Raw genomic sequence first — 22,580 nt, 5'->3', positions numbered from 1 at the left:
AATAAATTCCCCCGCGCGCTTTTATACATTGCACGCAATATTTCTGCTCAATACCCTTTCCCGAAACAATACACTTCCAGCTCCCGAGAGAGCCAACCAATTTAAAAGAACTTTCTTTCTTGGCGAAACAAAAAAACAAAAAAAACAAAAAAGATAGTGTGAAACACTCGGCCGCGTCAATTTAGAGCACCGCGCCCTTCACGGCGCCCACATACACCCCTTCCGACCGGAAAATGTAAAAAAAAAAAGTTCTTTTCTTCTCTGCCTTCAGCGCTGGCCTTTCCACTCTCAAGAAACTTTCCTATGTATGCACCTCGCGTGGTTGAGTCACTCGCAGCCATTGAACCCCCTCTCCGTGTAACGAAGTGCAAACGCTTCTGCAAAACGATAACGAATCCTATTTCGGTAATGAGGTCGCACGCCCTGGTGAAATCCAAGCCCTTTTCGCCCCGTTTCGCCGGCTTTTGAGGAGAGAAATCGGCCAACGAACGCGCGAATAACACTTTGGCGAGGATTTTTTTCCCTGCGAGTCCTCGCGGGGATTGAATTTTCAGGATGCGGTAGCGCCGGGGATCAGCGAGGCTTGGGGTAATTAGGATACGGTCGTCCGGCTGGCTAAGGGGGTAAACTTTTGATTGTTGCTGTTAATTTTGCTAAGCTCCCAGTGTCGCCACTGTATAGCCAGCAATTACAGGAGTGGGATGTACATACAATTGCGCTGTTGTCGCAGGATTTGGAAAACTCCGTGTAAACAGAGGTCCTGGTTTGCTGCTGTTCGGAAAAGATGGGTGTTGTTGCGCAACTCGTGCGGCAGAGTTTTTATTTTTTCGGAGCCGGTAATCGCCTTCGATTCGCAATCGGAACGCTAATGAATATAAAAGCGAGAGAAAAAGTTCTCCGGGCGTTGGACTTGGCAAGACAATTTTCTTTTCTGGCTTCCCCTGGTAGCTTGGACTCCCAAAGTTTGAACTTCTAATCGAATCAGCGCAACAATTAGCGAAAAAAGTTTAACTCGATATAGTTAGTGCACTAGTGGTTGTGCGTGGGCATGTGTGTTGATAATTTAAAGTTCGCAGTAGAGGTACATGTTTTCTTTACTTATATGTATATTTTTATACGTTTATTTATTTTCTCATTTATTGGTTAATATACACAGTCTATTGACATTACATTCTGTATAAAAAATAACATGAGGTGAGAATTAAAAAAATAAATAAATAAATAAGCTTCTGAAAGAGCAAGATTTTTAAATGATGGTTGGGTAAAATGAAATTGCAAATACATTTTATATTAACGAGTAGGACTTTATAAAACGTATTTTTATGAAAAAAATTTAGACAGTGGCGAGTTATCACAGTAATGGTTAAGAAATAATGGTATGGACAGGATAATGTAACAGGCAATCAACACAGTTAATGGTTCACCATCAGAAGCTACGTTAGCTGATGTGACATGAAAAGTATCGAAACAGAAAACGGATAAATAATCGAGATAAAAATCTGCACTTGTACGTCCAATCATTTACGCCAACATTTTGAGGAGCAGTGATAAGCACAGAAACTTTTTTGAAGAAGTATACACCACTGATATGCTATCAAGAATCTTATTACAATCGTGAGTATCTCAATAATGATGAAGTTGTATTAGATACGTGCCCGATTCTGTTATGATGAATATAACAGAAGCAGCATGTAATAGTAGCCAATAATCATTGAAATATTCATCAGCACTTGATCCATCGCAAGAGAAAAAGCACTGCCCCAGTTTCCAACTCTAATCCACGAACATCTTCAACAATCATGACCACGAGTTATATCCCGCTCTTCTACTCCGATAACAAAGTAGCGGTCGTGCTCGCTCAACCGCAGCTTACCAATGTAGTCTGACGTTGGACCACATATACATATACGTACGTACAGAAGCGAAGATGGTGTTCGTGATTGAATCCATCCCAAAGTGAGAACAATATTAAACCCCTCGTCCCTCAACCAATGACATATAGCTTCTCTATGTGTACGTGTACGCCAGTAGAAGATAGTTTTGGCTACTATTGGGCGTTCTCGTGCATAAATATAAATGTGTGTACACGTACACATTCACACAACACGAGAACATCAGTAAAGTTGCGTGGATGCCAATTTTCGGGACTCCGAATGCATGTTATACTGCACGCCCCTTAAATGTACGTACATGCATATACGTGTGTACTTTCTACCTATAAACACAAAACTCGCAACGCTAAATTGCGCTGTTGGCAATGTAGAAGGGTAGTAGGGGGGGGTAAACACCGGTAAATCAGTTTTCGTTCGGACGCTATTGACTTTAAGGTGCACTGCCGATTGATGGTTTGTTAGACCAATACAAACACTTTGTTGGGTCTTTGTTTCGTGTGTGTATGCGCTCTAACGTGAAAAATGTAACTGCGAATTGGACTACGACGGGTAGCCGCGAATAAATCCAATTCTCATTGATTAATTCCCCGGGAGGAAATTGCGTTTTCGAAATTGGAGTTTCTTCAGGGTACTACATAGAGGTATGCAAATGTTTTTCCACCAAATCCAATTGATAATTATTGTTAATCGCTCGCGCTCCACTTTACCCTCTACGTGAAGCTCATTGACGCTTGAGCCCTTGTCCGTTGCGGTGTCCATAAATTAAATCTAACAAGTTGATTGCAAAGTCAACCGAATGCTAACAATGCCGACGTTCGAAAGTAAGAAAAAACAATGACAATTACTCGTAAAAACTACCCCGCGAGTTTCAACTGATTTGACATTCTCCTCCTCGAGTACGATGTAAACATAAATATACGGATGTACAAACGAGGACGAGGACGAGAGCGGAGCGGTCGAGTTGGCAGAGGTGGCGATTGCTTATGAAACGGTAATCGCGCGCTGACCTAATTTGAAATGCATTCCACCATTTGTCAGGGAGTTAAGCTTAAACCATCGGTTGGATAACTTCCTGTGTTTGTGGGGGCTCGGAATAGTTGCAGGGACTACTGCCACGAGGTTAACCGCAGGTTATAAACAAAGCAAGTTTCCTTCGACTAACGGAACAATGCTATCCTGTACATGTATAATGCAATGGATACTTCTTCGTTTAATCCTCCCCTGCTCCGGGATTAATTCCATTTGACGGCGAATCTATTTGTGTCTTGCGGTATCATTTTGATTGTGGTTGTGCGGCTAAGAAAACGGTGAACTTGTTTGCATGGATAAGCACGTGGATTGATTTTTATACAGGAAAATATCTCAAAGGCTTACAAAAAACTATTCGAATAAACCAGCTAATCTATAAACAGTTTTTTCCAAAACTTTGTAGTCACAGTAATGATATTTTTCGTAGCTTTCATCTAAGACTTCTTGACTATTATATTACTCTCAGGGTGATTAACAAATCAGCCATTATAAATTTATTGCATAAAAACTACAATATTATAGTGCACCAGTTTTACACGTTTGTCTGATATTTTTCTTTTGTTGTTATCATATTTATTAAAAGTTTTTCAATCGTTAAGAAGTTTTTATATCTTCCGAAATGATGGTTGAAACCAACTCTATAATCTTGGTGAAAACTTCTGGTTGCTGCATTTTTTGTTCCAGCAGAAAATGTAAAATCCCATCCCGGTTCAATGTATTGTCGGAGAAAAAAAAAAAAAAAAAAAATCAGTTGAACGAAAGAGATGTCAAAAAAAAGTCAAGTGGAAAAGATATCGTACGACGTAATCTGGGGAGAGATTACACGTGTTTCTCAGCGTGAGCGATGCTATCTGTCCTGATTGTCCCGAAAAAAGGAAGAGGCTTCGAGAGCCATACACTATGACCGTGTAATAGATACTCCTCATTAGGAGCTCGTAGAACAAGAGGGTCCGAGTGGTGAAATGACTGAGAGTCCGAACGTTTAGTAGAATAACGTGTATTGCGTGTTCCTCTCCTACTACGATCGTTATCTCAATTTTTTTTTTTTTTTTTCACATGCTGATTATACTATCACTCGTAGAAAATGTAGATATCCTGAACGAAACCTGATTTTTTTGATGAAAGGATAACGTTCCGCAGTAGATACACGCTTGTTAGATAACTCGAAACAGTTTACTGTTTTTAATTAGGTGCAACCCCATTTAATAAATATTCGTCACACCAATAAGACAATCAACAAACTATCAACATTTTTGTAAGACATCGGTATTACTTCACTTAATCTGTTTTAAGCAACATTGGCTTCAAGCTAAATGACGGAAATCCGAATTTGTATAGATATTACCTTACCTTGCACATTCAGTCGAAATTGAAAGCAGTATAAGATAAGAATAAAAGAGCAACAGAGAGAGAGATGGAGAGTGCAAAACAGGCATCCAACACTTGGACTAATTGGACTTCGTTGTAATCCTTGCGATTCAAGGGGGCTGTGCACACAATGTACAGCACCGAAACAGCGACACCCTCTCCTTGCGTCTACACAGGCACATGTACATATACACATCAGCCAAACAAACGCTCGTTTTTCGATTCCACCGTACATTTTTCACTTGGCTCGTCTGCTTTTCTTGCTCTCTTTTTCTCTTCTCAAAAACATGATTTCCCCTCCTTTCCCCCTTGCCTTCAGGATAGATCTGTCTCACCCGTGTCATGTTAATTTTTTTTTTCTCATACCCCTTGCCTCGTTTTTTCCTTCCCCAATGTCACTCACATTCCAATTGTTTTTATTCTTTTTCTCGCACACGAATTCTCCGAGCTTTTCTTTCCAATTCTTCTTTTTCTAATTGATCCTCTCCCTCTTCCTCTTCTGCTCGTGTCATTTTCTGTACGTCATTTCTCGCGTACGCGTGTACATTAAAATTTCGTACCACTACTGCTCTAGGTACACGGCCTTTGAGGCAATCCAATACTGCCTCGAATTAGTCGTTGAATCCTGTGTAAATCCCATAATTTTCTACTGGTGCAGAAAAAGCAGGATACGGCGCTCACTCGCTATAGTTGTGTAGATACTCCGTGTACGCCAACTGCAGCAAAGTCGATGAGGTACAGACAGTATAGCTTATCTTGTAATTGCGTATGGCGAAGAAGTTTCGTTTTTCCAGCATCGACTAGTTAAGTATACGTTTTATACTTAAGTAATACACTGACTAAGCTGATAATTATATTTTTTTATCGATAATAACTAATTCAGGTCACTTGTTCTGGGTAAACCGTTTAAAAGATCAATTTAAAAAAGAACTAGAACAATACGTTCAAAGTTTTAAAACCAGAATTCTCTCAAACGCGACATTTTTCAATGTTAGCAGAAATTAATGTGATTAAATGGAATTAAAGTTTAAATATCTGCTTCTGTTCTTTTCTGTAGTGACTCCGAATCCATTACTATACTTTTCCAAGCTGTCATTTCTAGGTGAGTTTTATGATAATAAATTATATTGTCACAGATGCAAGATAATCTTAGCATAAATATAGACAAACAACTTACAATGTGTCATTATTTTATGATTAAAATTTTATTCTTTATTGAATGAACCTCATTTCATATAAATATAAGGAACATAAATCAACGTAAACTTTGACATACACAATTTTATATCTGACGTAAAAAACTTCAATTCATAAGTATTGTTTAACCAACAGAAGAAAGGAACGTTTAACCCCAGTTAAACGATCCACCGATGCCAACTTGGCTTTGGGGTTTATGTCCAGGTAGCTTATTAGATCCACCGCTCACGTGAATGCTGCCATGCTTGTTTTCCCAGATTTTTTGCTGAGCTTCGACATTCCACGATGTCTTGCCACCCTCTTTTTTAGCGTTTATGGATATTTGGCCATTATTGTCTGGTGATCTACGGGGGCGCTAAAGAACACATGAAAACGTAAAATGATGTCATAAAAAAGGTACTAATATAACCATAAAAATGACTTAACAATCGTCATATACTTACAGGAATAAATGGGCCTGGTCGAGGGCGCTACAGAACAAATAAATAAAATCATTGTAAAGATGCACAAAAATAACGATAAAAATCATTACAATTACTGTAATGTATACTTACAGGATTGAATGGACCTTGGCCTGGGAAACTGGGAAATGGTGGTCGATTTGGGTGGGGTTTCACCACTGGTGGCCGATAAGCTTCAATTGAGATGACAGCTAGCGTAGCTAGTAGCAAAAGGGATACGAGGAACTTCATTGTCATCTATCTGAAAATAGCGTTTGTTGTTGTACAGAAATTTGCTGAATAGTGTGTGTTGGTATAACAAATTTTAATTTCTGTTTTTAATTATGTTTTCGATGTCTTACCAGTCAATCTTCGGTAGTCAATAGGTAGACTCGTACTGCTTCCAAGATACTCACGATACTGAGTAACTTCGCCCAAAATGTCCTTTTATATATATTTCAGTCATAATCGATTTTTCCTTGTTCCGCTTGAAATTTTGTATTCGTATGATATGCATTGACAGTTCATATAATATTTATTGACTTTGCTTAATCAGTTCACAATCACTGATTAACACATTACGTAATAAATCAAGATCTGCGGGGCTTTACCGTCGTTTATTTTTACTACAGTATACATGTGGCTGGTCGTTACATGTATAATGAGATTATGTGAACTCATGTTTACATGATTTAATAATTTTTCTCTCAAAATTTGGCCCGAATTTCAAGTTTTCTGGCTTTATTAATATTACTTATGATGATAAACCTAATTTTTCTATGTTCTAAATATGTTCGTATAATTTTGAAGCTAGAATTTAAACAAATGAAACGATTAACGCTACTTAAGTAGTGTCAGAATCATAGTAGCATTGTATTTGTCTATTTTCATGTAATCATGTAACAAACCTAATAAGATGTTAGCATACAGAAAAATTCAATTTAAAACAATTATAAATATAATGGCAGCTTAAAATTTCAACCTATACCCATTCTCGTGTCATTTTTCATAGCAGACTTGTTGGTGTACCATTTGTTTTTTTAATAATTTATTAAATAAAGTGACATTCCATCATTACAAGCTTACGAGTCAATCTTGTATTATCTACTTTCTAATGGATTATAAAAAATAGCTTAATAAGCATCGTAGTGATAGGTCATAATCTCTTTTAAATTTTCAACTAAACATGATGTATAAAAACAACTCACGTACATCAAAGACATTTTGACATTAATATTGTAAAGAAAAAGGTGCTCATCATCACTGTAGAGTTGTGTAACCGCCTTGATAAAAACGGTAAAGTCCCCCAGGTGTTTACTCTCTCTACATAATATGTTAATCAAAAATTTTGAGGAGAACAAGGAAAAATTAATTATGAATTCAATACGTATAAAAAGAAATTTTAAGGGAAATAACTCAGTATCGTCTTGGAAGCAGTACAAGTCTACCTATTGACTACCGAAGATTGACTGGTAAGACATATACATTTACGATAATCCAAAATTGTTGAATAATAAATAAGCTACATCGAAAACATAATTAAAAACAGAAATTAAAATTTGTTATACCAACACACACTACTCAGCAAATTTCTGTACAACAACAAACGCTATTTTCAGATAGATGACAATGAAGTTCCTCGTATCCCTTTTGCTACTAGCTACGCTAGCTGTCATCTCAATTGAAGCTTATCGGCCACCAGTGGTGAAACCCCACCCAAATCGACCACCATTTCCCAGTTTCCCAGGCCAAGGTCCATTCAACCCTGTAAGTATATTTTATACTTGTAATGATTTTTTTATCGTCATATTCGTGCATCCTTACAATGATTTGAGTTTTTGTGTTCTTTAGCGCCCCCGTAGATCACCAGACAATAATGGCCAAATATCCATAAACGCTAAAAAAGAAGGTGGTAAGACATCGTGGAATGTCGAAGCTCAACAAAAAATCTGGGAAAACAAGCATGGCAGCATTCACGTGAGCGGTGGATCTAATAAGCTACCTGGACATAAACCCCAAAGCCAAGTTGGCATCGGTGGATCGTTTAACTGGGGTTAAATATTCCTTTTTTTTGTAAGCGAAACAAGAACTGTTAATTAAAGTCAACATGCATCGGATGTTAAGTGTACATCAAAGCTTACATTGATTTATATTCCTTAAATGTATAAGAAATGAGATTTATGTAATAACTAAGTTGATTTAATAAAAATTTTTCACTGAGAAACTTATTTTTAATTGTTTTTCTGTAAAAATCCTGAGTTAATTTTCTAACCAAGTGACTGAACTGTTAATTTCCTTTTACACCTTATTGCATCGATAGAGTGTCTTTATGTTATGATATATTCATTTATATAAGAAAACATTGTCTTACACTTTGGGCGTTTTTCAACCGTTGGACGTTACTGTGCCCTCAGTAGGAAAAATAGATTTGCACCTTGTGCCAATTCAACTAGGGTAAGCACAAGGAACCCCTTGGGCTTGGTGCTTGCCTTGGAGACATGCGCTTCCAGGTACAAAAACAACTATTCCGTTAAATTATTGAACTAGATTTTTTAGCTGCGACAAGTTATAATTAATCCAGATTTATCTCAGATAACAACAGCTGTATATACTAGAACTAGAACCACTCTGGGTGTAACTGATAAATTTTCAATAAAGTGGGTAATAGATATCGTTTTTAAGGAAGTTAAACAATCTGAAATTTAAAATTATGAAGTAAGTTCTTAGAAGTTTATCTTCTGAACCTGAAAGAAAAATTTCAGTTCAAAAGATATAGGAGAGAGATGTCATGTTTTACAAAACATTTATGCTTTAAAGTTGATTACTAGTTACATGGATTTCTATTTTTTTATTCAATAAAATTTACTGATGATTTCAAAAGCTTAGGTAACCCACAGTTTAATGATTTATTGCTTAAGTAAACAATTATTAGGTATGGACAAAATACGACATAGGGGCTTCAGGGCTAAGGGGACATATCAATAATCCATTGTACACATTTTTTCATTCAATACTGTACACATATTTTTTCAAAAGATTGTAATAAGATGATCTTAAAACAATCGTTGCCACTCACTATTGGATTTTTCAGTTTGGTTAAACTCAAAGGAGTTAAGGCAACATTTAAATGCATGACAAGTACAGATTTTTGTGATGTACGTTCTAAAAATTTATTCAAATTCCAACTTTTCAAGTTTTTCCACATGAAAATTGTTATTTTAGAAATAAGTGGAGCAGAAAGTTACGATACTGTTATTGTTAAAACATATCAAAAGTTAAACAGGTCTTACAGTTTTATTTTGAAAACCTTTAAAAAACTCACTCTTATCCAACAAACATAACATACTTTGTAATACGTTTGTTTACAGCTTCAGATTAATACTTATTCTGTGCAGAACATCAATTAGACCCAATAGATGACTGATGCTTCAACAGTATACGACTTAACAGCCACCGAAATAATAATAATGGTGTCTGTTTGTCAAACTAATACCATTCATTTTACGTTTTGTCGAGCAATAAAATGAACGTTATTACCTTATATTTTTTAGAAAATAAAAAATCGATACGTTTTAATAATCGATAAACTTTTCATTCAAGATGAGTCAAGTTTAAGCCTAACATTCATACTTAGGTTAATGGTTTATTATATGCAATTATTATGACTTTTTCACATCTATTATTTTTTATTACAATGAAATTCATAAATATTATTCATAAATTACACTTTCCATAATAGTAAAAGTTATTTAATAAGGAATTTATAGAATAACTTAAAGGCCTAAAGGACAAATACTAAGATTAAATGTTATACAAAACATCGAATCTCAAATGTTAAGCCATTGCAAAACGTATTCTTTAGATGAAATTTTTATAGAACAAAGACAGAAGAGTACACAAATAATGTTTTTGTTATTTATTAGTCAACCATTACTGAAATTCTTATAACTTAGTTTGCAACGAAAGGTGCATCAATTAACAATTGTTGTTTCGCTTACAAAGAAAAGGAATATTTAACCCCAGTTAAACGATCCACCGATGCCAACTTGGCTTTGGGGTTTATGTCCAGGTAGCTTATTAGATCCACCGCTCACGTGAATGCTGCCATGCTTGTTTTCCCAGATTTTTTGCTGAGCTTCGACATTCCACGATGTCTTGCCACCCTCTTTTTTAGCGTTTATGGATATTTGGCCATTATTGTCTGGTGATCTACGGGGGCGCTTAAGAACACAAAAACTCAAATCATTGTAAAGATGCACGAATATGACGATAAAAAAATCATTACAAGTATAAAATATACTTACAGGGTTGAATGGACCTTGGCCTGGGAAACTGGGAAATGGTGGTCGATTTGGGTGGGGTTTCACCACTGGTGGCCGATAAGCTTCAATTGAGATGACAGCTAGCGTAGCTAGTAGCAAAAGGGATACGAGGAACTTCATTGTCATCTATCTGAAAATAGCGTTTGTTGTTGTACAGAAATTTGCTGAGTAGTGTGTGTTGGTATAACAAGTTTTAATTTCTGTTTTTAATTATGTTTTCGATGTAGCTTATTTACTATTCAACAATTTTGGATTATCGTAAATGTATATGTCTTACCAGTCAATCTACGGTAGTCAATAGGTAGACTTGTACTGCTTCCAAGACGATACTGAGTAACTTCGCCTAAAATGTCTTTTTATACGTATTAAAATCTTAATTGATTTTTCCTTGTTCTGCTCAAAATTTTTGATTAACATGTTATGTAGAGAGAGTAAACACCTGCGGGACTTTACCGTTTTTATCAAGGTGGTTACGCAACTGTGATCAGCAGCTTTACGTAGTTAAAAAATATGTAAGTTAATTAACAAATAACTCTAATACTTGGCGTCAAGTTCTAAATTTTCATCAGATAATGATCTGTCACCGTGTTGTATTATATGAATTTCATATTAATCTTTCTATGAAAGTTTGAAATGCATACTTTCGGTCAAGATTTGTTTTTAACAGATCAGATTATTTGTACAATAATTTGTTTGAAAATAAATAGTATTTATTGCTGTATAGCTTATACTAAAACTTAAGTAGACTAGACAGTATCAAGCTGCGATAGTAATTTCTCATGATGACAATTGCAAATACTTCCAAGTCCATTCTATAAGGTTAACTAAAAAATAAAATAATAACAGACAAAAATTGTACTTCAGTAATTCCCATACAAATTAAATGCAAGATAACATTTTATTGAATTAGATTTTAATTCAAATCTCATCAAGTCTTTTTTTTTTGTAAACACAAAATTAGAAAAACAAAAACTAATAATTTGTATAAAAAAAATTTTACATACAAGTAAAACGTTTGGGAGGAAATTCTGAAATCAGATGAGCATGAGTTCATATCATCTCATTACCCACCAGACGATAAGCCACATTATATACATCTATACTTCAGTAAATGTACGACGGTAATGCCCCGCAGATGTTTATTTCTCGCGTAATTTGTCAATCAATGATTTTAAATGGATTAAAGAAAGTAAACAAACATTCTAAGAACGATAAATACACAATATAATGTTACATAAGGAAAATGGAAATGGAATGAGGAAAAAATGATTATAATTACAACACGTATAAAAGGACATTTACAGCGACGTTATTCAGTATCGTCTTGGAAGCAGTACAAGTCTACCTATTGACTACCGAAGATTGACTGGTAAGACATATACATTTACGATAATCCAAAATTGTTGAATAATAAATAAGCTACATCGAAAACATAATTAAAAACAGAAATTAAAATTTGTTATACCAACACACACTACTCAGCAAATTTCTGTACAACAACAAACGCTATTTTCAGATAGATGACAATGAAGTTCCTCGTATCCCTTTTGCTACTAGCTACGCTAGCTGTCATCTCAATTGAAGCTTATCGGCCACCAGTGGTGAAACCCCACCCAAATCGACCACCATTTCCCAGTTTCCCAGGCCAAGGTCCATTCAACCCTGTAAGTATATTTTATACTTGTAATGATTTTTTTATCGTCATATTCGTGCATCCTTACAATGATTTGAGTTTTTGTGTTCTTTAGCGCCCCCGTAGATCACCAGACAATAATGGCCAAATATCCATAAACGCTAAAAAAGAGGGTGGCAAGACATCGTGGAATGTCGAAGCTCAGCAAAAAATCTGGGAAAACAAGCATGGCAGCATTCACGTGAGCGGTGGATCTAATAAGCTACCTGGACATAAACCCCAAAGCCAAGTTGGCATCGGTGGATCGTTTAACTGGGGTTAAATATAATTTTTTGTTGTTGAAAGAATAGTTGGTAATTGATGCACCTTTGGTATTGAATGATGTAGTAGGAATTTGTTAATGATTGGCTTACACATAATAAAAACATTATTTAAACACCCACATTATGTCTTCATTCTTTTAAAGTTCTCGCTCAAGAATACGATGCGACAAATTTAATAAGGTGCGTAGTCAAAAATTTTTTAAATAGCATTAAAAAACATTAAACATTTTAATGTAAATTTTTATAAACACAGGCATTTCAATAAGTCTTTGCTTTCTATAAGAGCCACGTTAGAACATTAACTTTTTTTTTTTATGGAAGAGATAAACTTATACAATAACATTACAAAAGAACTCTAACCAGTACCAAACTTTGTCGAAACGCCAAATTTCTTTATCGCTTCAAATGTACTACATATTTATTTTACATGTAGCTTATACTGCGCAATTATCATTTTAAAAAAAAAGGGGGGGGGGATCCATGCCTTGATTGTAAATATGGAAAAAATTGAAATAGCGCCCATAAAGTAAGCTATATTTGCCCAGGGAAAACAAACGCTCGCGCACTGTTCTATACGCATATAGTTGCGTACAGTTTATGCATGTAAATCGCTCGGGTAAAGGGATTCTTTTATTATTCTTTTCTCCCAGCATTTAGATGCTTCGTGCTTGACGGGCGTTCAGTGACATCGGCTTCGCTTCACATACGCTCTTCCGCACGACTCGTGTCTGATTTTCACTTTTAATGTTCCAAAGTGGGTTGAGCTGGCATTTTTTTAATATCTGAGAATTAAGGGATATGAGTCTTTACTGGTGTGTACGCAAATTTTTTTTTTTTTTTAGAACTCTGTTATTAACAAAGCAGTACGAAAAAATTTTGGGTTGTTGTTAAAATTATAAAATATTCGGCACATTAATGCTCAACGATTTCCGTAGTATTCAGTATTCGAAGTAACGATGTGCCCAATAATCTTTGGACAATATATATTGATTCTGTCATCACTCAAATTTTAAAATAGTTTGTGCTTCTCCAAGATTTAAGCACACAGTAATTTTTTGTTTATACACCACAAAGCGATTAAAGCAAGAAAACAAGAAAGGTAACAAGTATACGAGCACCGCCCCTTACCGATCATCCTGGGTCAATTCCCCCCCCCCACCTTTCACCCGACGATTCAAAAATCGAGCAATAAAAAACAAAGAGGAGCGAACAACAAGCAAGCAAACGCGATGCAATAAAGAAAATAATAAAAGTCAGGTTCAACGAGGGGAATTACACGGGCGAGTAAGATGTAGTCGGCAGTGGATGTATCGCGATGCCCCGCACGAGAGAAGAGCACCAGGACGCACGCGTGTGCGTATATATACGTGTGTGCACACGAGTACAAAAAAAAAGGGAAAAAAAGGTCCAAGGATCGGATACACGAGTACAGGTATACAACCTTTTGTCCCTCGATTTTGCTTCGTCTGCCGATGTATACGACCAAACAGACGCTGCCTCGTCTCTTCCCCCCTTCATCTCGTCGATTCCACGCGTTGGACCGGTACGTATACTCTTTAGTACCGCTTTTCTTCGCTCCCCGTATCGTCTACAACTAAGACTGATTCAAACATATGCTTACTATGAACGCATTGTTGTCATAGTTCAGATTCAAATTTACTCAATGGTAATTCAAGGCCAATTGATTGTCGAGGGGTATATGTGCAAAAGGAACAAAGATATTATATCTTACTGGCGTGGAAAAAAAGGTATACAAAAAGGAAATAAAAAGAAAAAAAGATCGGAGACGTGTGTATGTACGGCGAAACGCGATGATAGCGTAATAATAGGGCAGCTCCGAGATGGAGATGATTCATGGGCGAGCTCACGACTCGCGTGTAAACATTTATCAATGAGGACGCTCGGAATCACGGTCGGATAGTGTGTGCGTGTGTAGTTGTAGGCGTGGATAAAGTAACATTATTTTACATTCGCGTTGGATCGAGGGTACTTTGTTTTCCAGGAATCGCACGCCATCGACATAAATTACCACCGTCACCTATCACGCGAACACACGTACCCGCGTATTATGAAACAAACAAAATCTTTAATAAACCAAGTCCATCTGGAAACGTTCGACAGGGAGAAAGGGAGAGAGCGAAGGTCAGGTAAAATCCACAGTCTCCGACCCCACAGCTCGCCTCCGATACAATCACCCCGACCATTCGCCAATGATCGACGAGGAAGGTGGAGTAGCCCAGAATCCAGAGGTTTCCTCCGCAGTTAGTCAAGGACTGATAAATCAGCGGGCCCCGATGTACGCGTGTATGAATATAATCACGGCCAGAGTTTTCTCGAGTGGTGTATATGGGGGAAATAAATCCACCCGGACAATTGGTTAGTTAGGTGTATGATGCCGCGAGAGAAAACCAGAGAGAGGTTCTCAGGAATTATCCGCAGTACATACGCGCTCTGATTGATACGCAGCTCGTGGGCCACTTGCCGTAGCCTCGTGTATACACGTGTACGTGGAAAAAGGATGTTTCGTATCGTTGTGTGCATGTACTCGTGAGGCTACGTTTTTAATGGCGGTATCGTATGATTTAATAAAAAACCCCTGGAGAGCTTGTTTTGCTCTTTGCCCACTCGTGTACGCTTGGAATAAGGAGGGCACTTGTCTTCTTTATTTTCGCGAAGCAGGTGCATGAGCGTGTACAGTGCGCGGTGCTTGAGGTTTGTCGGGGTAATTTTCGAGTACGAGCAAAGGGTTTGCGTCTTTTTTTTTTTTTTTTCTTTCTTGCCTATACACCTGATAATTTGATCCGATCAGAGTCTTATGTGTGGCGTTGTTTCGCTCGATTAATACTCCTCGTTTATTCTGGTGCCCATCGCGCTGTAATCGTCTCTTACGTTTTATGTACATTTCGGTGCTGAAAGTAATTGAACAAGTTTTTGTGAGAGAAAAATGAGATGAGTTTCATACGTATTGGATTATCATGAGGCAAATTGAAGAGATTCTTCTAATAAGATTCAACTCGGTATGCTCTTATATGTACTTGTGTTGAAGAGAAATCTTACATCAATGGCCAGATGATTCCAAGATACTTGTTTCATGTTGAAGACTCAGCCAATAAGGCTACATAGATTAATAATTAAGATTCATCATTTTAACGATGAACAATATGACATGTGAACAAATTATTGGTGGGAATTAGTAACACGAATATCACGAAATCATATAAAGTCCGTCAAACAACATCAACGATAATAAATCAGAAAACTCTATCTACTTACCGTTTAGCTAATACCCGAAATAATATCTGTCAACGATTGTATAACCATTAGCCGAGCATATACAGTCGCACTGTACAGAGTTCCTTTGTAAGGGAGATATAAAAGAGATAATCGTCTGGAAGGTAACTTATTCCCAATCCCTCGTACCTCATTTCTTTTTCATCTTCACGTAGGTGTATACATGTCTGCTGCCAGGGGCAAGCCGACCAAACCCACACACGCGAGAAGAGCCATTTAATGGGCCCCGCTCGAATGGCCAATCCTCATCAAGTGCATAAAAGGGACGACGTCTCTCTTGTCTCGAGGGTTACGTGAGATCGTATACGTTGGGCAGGAGCGACGGCTAATCCACGGGCTGCGTCGGTCAAATAAAATCGGTTTATGGGCTGCAATAAACGAGCGATACTATACCAATGGCATGTAATGTAGATGTACAGTGTTTTTGGACCTTTTTTTTCTGGTGCCTGTTTTCTTACGTCTTTCTTTTTACATTTTGCTTCAGTGCTGGTGAACTCGATGGTCCACATCATTGTGCACCTTATGACTGATTGCGTATACACACGTTGTTCATAGATACAAAATAGTGGATATTCGCAATGAAATAGTCAATATGCTCACTATTTCTACTGGTTGAAGATTTTCGCTTATTTAAAAAGTTAGCTAGTTATTGCTGGCAATACCTGAAATAACATTTGTGTAGGTAATATACCAGATAACTCTCTTCGATCGGATTACGATGTCATATTTGATTACTGATAAGTATTTGGATTACAAAATCCTGATGTCAGAGAAAACAGTGAATATTTCAACTTTTTTTTTTTTTTTTTTTTTTTTTTTTTTTTTGAGGAAAATAATTAAACATCACTTATGTGGTTATTGTATTTATATTGCATTACGTGTGTCATCGATTTACCGTAAAGTGCCAATTTCACGGTACATTATCCACGCTCAGAATGACGACTTATTTCTCTACATGTCATACACCATTTCCTCCTCTTTAATACCTACAACAATCGAGCGGTAAAAGCTTGTTGTGATTCATAAAGAAGAGTTGCCTCTATTGTGCGTTCGTTTGTCGATGCTTTGCTGACAACCTGTGGCCCCACGAGCAATAAACGTATAATGTTTAAAACTAACCCTTTTATTGAGTCAATTAAAAATAAAATTTTTGTCCAAGTCAAAAAGAAAAGTTTTAATTTACCGAAAATTGATACAAGCTTGGCTACTAATGCTGGCTGCTTCCTGATAAACTGGCCAACGGGGTTGCAAGAGGGGGGAAAATTTATACGATGCTCGAGCTAAAAGGTGGATCCTGCTGGTGGCGTAACAAACGCTTCAAGAGGTTTTCTCGTACTTTTGTTTGGAAGCGTGTTTACAAATACTTTTTTGATTTGCTCTACGGTCCACTAAAGGAATCAATAAACATCATTTGCGTTAGGATAAACATTTTTAAATTTTTCTGATGAATTAAATTATGACACCTTCATTAAGATTAATGTTATTATGCTTGCCATTTAAGGAAGATGGTCAACTGAATTTTCCATATTCGATATTTTCAATTCCAAAAGCTCACACCTCAATATTACAGCCGATCAATTGTGTGATTTTTAATGACTTTTGGAAGGACTTCACTCGAAGCATCAGTATAATGATTCGATCAATCAATGGCGAGACACGAAAAGCGACTCCTCATCTGCACGTCCATTTGATTACTATTCCCATTAGCCTTCATTTCTTCATCTCGCGCGTATTCTTACATTTCCATTTCTCGACTCTTCTTCGTACAGCATTTATCCTTCACAAAAGAAAGGCTGCATCTCACTTCTTTTTTTTTTTTTTTTTTGCTCTTCTCAACAACTCGCACTTTACACACACCACGGCGAGTCGAGAAATAGAAGTTCCGTACGTGCATATATAGGTATGGCGCTGTACAAAAGACTCAAGTCTTCAAGTGGCTGCCGACGAAAGTTAGAACAACGACTTGGCCGTAGTACGTATAGTATAGAGCACAGCTCTGCACTGGAGCTCAATGGCCACTTCTTATGGAAAAGGGTTTCGGTGAAAAGTCACCCATATTATATACATGTATATGTGGTGCACATACACCTACTCCACTGTTATACCAGCGTGTACGTGCAGCATATACATGTGCCCAGTGTGTAAACTGCCTTGCCTCTCTGAGCGCGTTCACTTTATCCCAGACCACTTTCCCGGGAGCTTGGGTTTTAGCCCCATTTTCACAAGTGCATCGAGCCGATGGTGATCGCGTAGTGCAGATGTCGCGAGGTGTTTTCCATCTCATGGAAGAATGAAGCCTGTTTGATGGGAAGGTTGGTCGGGAATTGACGTGTTTTTGAGCCAATGACTTTGCCAATGGTATAAATTTGCCACTTGGACTTTGAGGATTTCCGGAAAAATCGACTTTTGCTCTGGTGGCTTGAAGCTGGACTTTTGTCAGATATTATGATTGTGGAATTTTAGCAATTCTTGTTTCATGTACTTGTTTTGATACAAATCGTTGGTTCTGGTTGGCAAAAGAGTTGCCAACAACGATTATTTTGTACGAATAATCGCAATGGATTCGGGGCTCCCGAGATTGCAACTTTCAGTTGTTCCGTACAGTTTGGAACCCAACTTTTGGTTTTAAGTAGATAAGTAGATTCGAATTCTGTACGAAACTGAAATTCAAAAATTCTGATCCGCGGTACCTGTATTGTACGCAAATATTTATGTGTAACTGTTTTCGCAGCTTCGGTATAGGTTAAAATGACAAAGACGTGTTGGAGTTTAAACTAGAGAATCACTTAATAAGTATCGATAAAAAACCAAGAGGTTCACCTCAAGTCCTGGTGAACTTGGCAAAAAGGGTAAAAGAATAGCAATTAACCATTAGTATTAATGGGATGTAAATGTGAATTTTTATTGAAATTTTTTTTTTTAGTTTTTACCAAAAAATCAGGCATGCAGCTCAAGCCCATCTCTTTCCACACGGTCGATCGACGAAATTAAACAAAAATCACGCATTGCTCTTTCAACTCTCCCAACTCCCGCAAATTTGATCGAGATATCGTACGTTCGCGATCCGAGCAAGTAGTAAAATTACGTACACTCGCAGTATGTAACATTACACTTGATCCACCCACGCGACACCGAAACAAAAGCACACGTGGCTCAATTCGCATGGCACCACATACCCAGAGACACAGAGCGGTACATACGGTTCAGGTGTACGTAGAGGATTTACGACAGACTCGAGCTCTGCTCGTTAATCATCGTATTGTTCGGTTTATCTCGATGCCCGAAATCTCCTCGTTTACGCAGAGCTCGCTCGCAATGATATGATACGAGCCCCCCCCCTCCCCACACAATTGGTGTATGCCACAATGAATATGTATATCTATCTGCGCGCGGAATGACGTTTGCCGCGATAAAAGATCGTAATCACTGAGCAGCGAGATATCCGATGCACACACCGCGAGCGTGTCCGGTTTGCAATACGCGTAATGCAGCGTATTATATGGACAGGGTGCTTTTCGAGCAAACTTTCAGCGATCGTTTCGCTTGTGTATAGTTCGGATGGTTGGATGAGCCCTTGAGTTACGAGGATTATTAGGGTGGTGGCTTTTTAGGGGTATAATAGCCCCGTTGACGTTTACCCTCGGCTAATACGGCTGCGGTTATTGAATTCGCGGCCACGAATAACGATATCATCAGAATTGACATAGTTACATCGTTTTATTCAGTTTTAGAATGGGATAGACTAATAGACTTTCTTTGCACATGCACTACAAAACTTGAGCTCGAAACTGATTCGCAGCAACCGATAACCCACACCGGTGAACAAGTGTTATGGATACGTATATGATGTACCCAAACAAAAGTGCGAAAATTAAAGAAATGCGGCTTCAGGGCATGGATAATTAAATTATATTCCAGAGAAGCAGCTCCAAATTGTTTACAACATCTGCTTCTGTATTTTCATCTCCCTATGTCCTGGTGATTTCGAGTGCTCTGGCTTAGAATACAAACACAACGCTTATTTTTTTTTGTATTTTTTTTTTTTTTTTTTTGTATACATTTCCCAAAGTACACGCGTACTTAGGCACCTACATGTACGGGAACTGAGTCGACGGCAGTTGTTTGTTCATCCGGTCGCGATGCATCAATAAACGAAACCACCGCCGATCTTATCTCCCGATAAACATTCGTCCTCAGCCCCGCGGTTCCCTTTCCCCGACTGTACGCATCAGCCATCTGAGGAGGGGGAGGTGGTATTTTTAGTCCAGGCGCACGATAAAATCGGCCCTGCGGCAGTGGCACACGCAGCGTTTTCGGGAACGGCGGAGAGCAGCTCTTCCGAATGTTTGTCGGCGGCACGCGCCCGACTTCAAAGGTTTTTCACTTAATTAAAAGGGAAATGCTGGTCGGCTGCGGCCCTTTTCGTGGGTCCCGCGTAAGTGCATGCGATAGCCGAGGTAAAGGAGACGCGAATGGAACGAGCGTGTATATGTACAATGTACCGCGCACAGCTTTCTCGGCCTCGAGGCGGTTTTCTTTGCTGCCAAAAAGTGTTTACTGTGCTGAGACAGATGTTAGGGAGGGATGCTCCTTTGACGTTGTAGTGGGTGGAGTACATTTATTTTGATTTCAGGACCCAATAGGTGGTGCAATCACCGATATTTGTCACGGGGATTTGTCACCCAACTTGACTGTAGTAGATTACACAATTGGGTCGGTCGGTGCTAAAATAATTCACTCGCGTGTCGACGTAACAGCGTCATGCGTATTTATAAAGCTTGAAAAGTACGGGGAAACTGCATTTTTCATGCTCGATCGAGCCGTCTTTATTTTTAATCGATATCCTTGATCTTTTATTCATGACTCCAGGAGCGAGAAATAAATTCACCGCCCGCGGAAATTGAATTTCATGATGCAATTATAACACTTTGAGAAACAATTTTTCTTACGGAACCACGTCGAAGGATTTCGTAACTCATTTTTCACAAGTTTGCGTTAAACCGGGATAATGTGTAAGACACGCCTTACAGTTGTCACAAACAAATAATCAAGTTTGACTCCCACCTGTCACGATTTTTACAATTTGTATTTATTTAGCATCCGAAAAATAGGCAATATGAATGGTAAAAAAGAAAATGGCCTCAATCATAAGTGACTCAAAACTGAACAATATCGACAAGTCGATACAAGATAATAAACTTCAATCGAGCATCGGTAAGCCATTGAAACTTGTGATGAGCATAGTGTAAAATCACCGATAATAAAAACCACCTATAAGCTCGCGTTTACTAATAATAAGTATAATGTCTAGCAAAGACATAACAAGATGAACTCGTACAATACGATGACACGAGCTCTGATCTCTTTTGCCATCAAATGTGTATCCAACCCTCTGCGTTGAACACCAAATGTTCGATAGGTATCGTATTTTAAAGTTCTAAGGGTCCAACATGGTCGACAACATGCCGTTGTTGAAATATATTGGACATAATTACACCTCTATTCAACTAACGACATGATGTTCTCTTGGCCAGTAAGGAAAAAAAGGATCACCACGACAAACCCATATCCTCCAGGACTACCTATACACATGTGTATTCACGAGAGCACCGCAATTAGCCCAAGCAAAACACATACCTCATCCTTGATGCTCGACTCGAGCCAAAAAAAAAAAACAAACAATAAAAAAGAAACCTCCTAACATCGATACCATCGACCCCTCGAAGCGCACAATATAATAAACGTGTTTCATCGATAGTAAAAAAAAAAAAAAAAAAAAAAAAAAATAAATAAACGAAATATCGGCTCGCATGTCCAAATTTATAGGTACACGCGTGCGATGCCCCAACCCTGTACACCCAGTCACAATATTCCCTTGTATTAATCTGCATAAGCTCATTCCTATGCAAATTCAACGGAAGAGAACGAGAGATATCCACGTAGGCGCCTCCTCCTCTTGCTCTGCCGTGTCGTCGACCGCGGAGGCGCCTGCCGGCTCAACAACCCCCCTCCCCCTGTATTTATCGCCATTCCCTTTCTTCCTCCTCCTTCTTGGCGATTAATAAGCTCCTTCCCTATTCCCGGAGACGTGCACCGACTGCTGGAGTTGTTGTTTCACCTGGTCTCTCTTTCCCTTCGATAAGCCGCCCCGAGGGGCTTTCGTGCAGGTACTGCCTGTGTACACCACGAGTCCCCTTCAGGGGATTATTCTAAAAGGGAAAGCTACACGTAGACGGTATTGGTTTTTGCCTCCGCTGTTTTTCTACCTCGTGTTTTTTCAATCGACCGCTAAAAGGTCACGTTAATCGCGTATACCTTTGACTACACCTCGTGTATATATTTTAACTATAACCACCCAGAGGGAGTTTGATTATTTTACGCCGAAGTTGAAAGGACTTGTCATTCTTAAGCTTTCGAGAGCCAAAGCATGTACATATAGATGTATCTTTGAAGCGCAGGAGGCACGTATCACACGTCCCCGGGCAGGATCGATTTCGCGGGCTCGGACCTATACGGTATACCTGTAATTAGCGCGATTCGGACGTCAAGCCCCGTATGATTAATAAATCTCCCGACATCCGTGGAAGCAATTACCAAAGTTCAAGGGGGGGTGGGGGAGACCTCGGAAGGAAAACCCATACGTACGGTGAGTTTCGCCAATAAAATTGATACACTGCTCTCTCTCTCCCTTCTGCAAATTCCTCCGTCGCCGCACAAACTTTCCCGCTCCCGTGCAAGACTTTGGGAGTTGGACGCGGAAAAGGGGTGGGTGGGAGCTGCCAAGCTGCAGACGAAAATGAAAAAGCCCCCGGAGAAAGTTTCTCATCGCGACGTATGAAATTTTTCATATGGGCCTGCACGAGAATGTAATGTACGTGCATGTGTAGAGGGTTGGGGGGGTGGTATAGTAGAGCCTCATCCCTTTTTATTACTCGGTTGGGGTGGAGATATCGCGTTCTTTTCTCGCGAGGATGCAAAATTACGAGGTGCACGGAACAACAGAAATTGTCCTTTGGGCCGTACGTCTAATTTAGACTTTTCTTGAGCGGCATCAAGTTGTAACAAAAACGGATTTAAAAAAAAAA

General features: G+C 38.5%; 4 protein-coding genes across 4 annotated transcripts; 2 read left to right on the top strand and 2 right to left on the bottom strand.

The window, feature by feature from the left end:
* Window positions 1–5,634: 5,634 nt before the first annotated feature.
* On the bottom strand, window positions 5,635–6,178 carry LOC106639493 (uncharacterized). The gene is made up of 2 exons (XM_014353139.2): window positions 6,041–6,178; window positions 5,635–5,841 (listed from the first exon to the last, which is right to left on the bottom strand). The coding sequence occupies exons 1-2, from the start codon at window positions 6,176–6,178 to the stop codon at window positions 5,635–5,637; spliced, it is 345 nt and encodes a 114-aa protein (XP_014208625.2).
* Window positions 6,179–7,555: 1,377 nt separating this feature from the next.
* LOC149374772 (uncharacterized) lies at window positions 7,556–7,984 on the top strand. Its single transcript, XM_089592050.1, has 2 exons — window positions 7,556–7,693; window positions 7,778–7,984. Exons 1-2 carry the CDS (start codon window positions 7,556–7,558, stop codon window positions 7,982–7,984), a joined length of 345 nt encoding a protein of 114 aa, XP_089448176.1.
* A 1,955-nt stretch (window positions 7,985–9,939) lies between these two features.
* LOC149374771 (uncharacterized) lies at window positions 9,940–10,368 on the bottom strand. The gene is made up of 2 exons (XM_089592049.1): window positions 10,231–10,368; window positions 9,940–10,146 (listed from the first exon to the last, which is right to left on the bottom strand). The coding sequence occupies exons 1-2, from the start codon at window positions 10,366–10,368 to the stop codon at window positions 9,940–9,942; spliced, it is 345 nt and encodes a 114-aa protein (XP_089448175.1).
* A 1,406-nt stretch (window positions 10,369–11,774) lies between these two features.
* On the top strand, window positions 11,775–12,203 carry LOC106639484 (uncharacterized). Its single transcript, XM_014353131.2, has 2 exons — window positions 11,775–11,912; window positions 11,997–12,203. The coding sequence occupies exons 1-2, from the start codon at window positions 11,775–11,777 to the stop codon at window positions 12,201–12,203; spliced, it is 345 nt and encodes a 114-aa protein (XP_014208617.2).
* Window positions 12,204–22,580: the final 10,377 nt, after the last annotated feature.

The sequence above is a fragment of the Copidosoma floridanum genome, unplaced genomic scaffold, assembly GCF_036245765.1.
Source record: "Copidosoma floridanum isolate Cflo_tuat_1 unplaced genomic scaffold, Cflo_Japanese_pri ptg000014l, whole genome shotgun sequence".
NCBI classification, from domain to species: Eukaryota; Metazoa; Arthropoda; class Insecta; order Hymenoptera; family Encyrtidae; genus Copidosoma; species Copidosoma floridanum.
This window is presented reverse-complemented; position numbering and strand designations above follow the sequence as displayed.

What these genes read in the sequence shown, in the direction of transcription:
- LOC106639493 (XM_014353139.2), bottom strand. Translation starts at nt 6,178, where the DNA reads ATGAAGTTCCTCGTATCCCTTTTGCTACTAGCTACGCTAGCTGTCATC. An exon ending in GCCAAGGTCCATTCAATCCT is followed by an intron (nt 5,842 to 6,040) that starts GTAAGTATACAT and finishes TGTGTTCTTTAG; the next exon opens with CGCCCCCGTAGATCACCAGA.
- LOC149374772 (XM_089592050.1), top strand. Translation starts at nt 7,556, where the DNA reads ATGAAGTTCCTCGTATCCCTTTTGCTACTAGCTACGCTAGCTGTCATC. An exon ending in GCCAAGGTCCATTCAACCCT is followed by an intron (nt 7,694 to 7,777) that starts GTAAGTATATTT and finishes TGTGTTCTTTAG; the next exon opens with CGCCCCCGTAGATCACCAGA.
- LOC149374771 (XM_089592049.1), bottom strand. Translation starts at nt 10,368, where the DNA reads ATGAAGTTCCTCGTATCCCTTTTGCTACTAGCTACGCTAGCTGTCATC. An exon ending in GCCAAGGTCCATTCAACCCT is followed by an intron (nt 10,147 to 10,230) that starts GTAAGTATATTT and finishes TGTGTTCTTAAG; the next exon opens with CGCCCCCGTAGATCACCAGA.
- LOC106639484 (XM_014353131.2), top strand. Translation starts at nt 11,775, where the DNA reads ATGAAGTTCCTCGTATCCCTTTTGCTACTAGCTACGCTAGCTGTCATC. An exon ending in GCCAAGGTCCATTCAACCCT is followed by an intron (nt 11,913 to 11,996) that starts GTAAGTATATTT and finishes TGTGTTCTTTAG; the next exon opens with CGCCCCCGTAGATCACCAGA.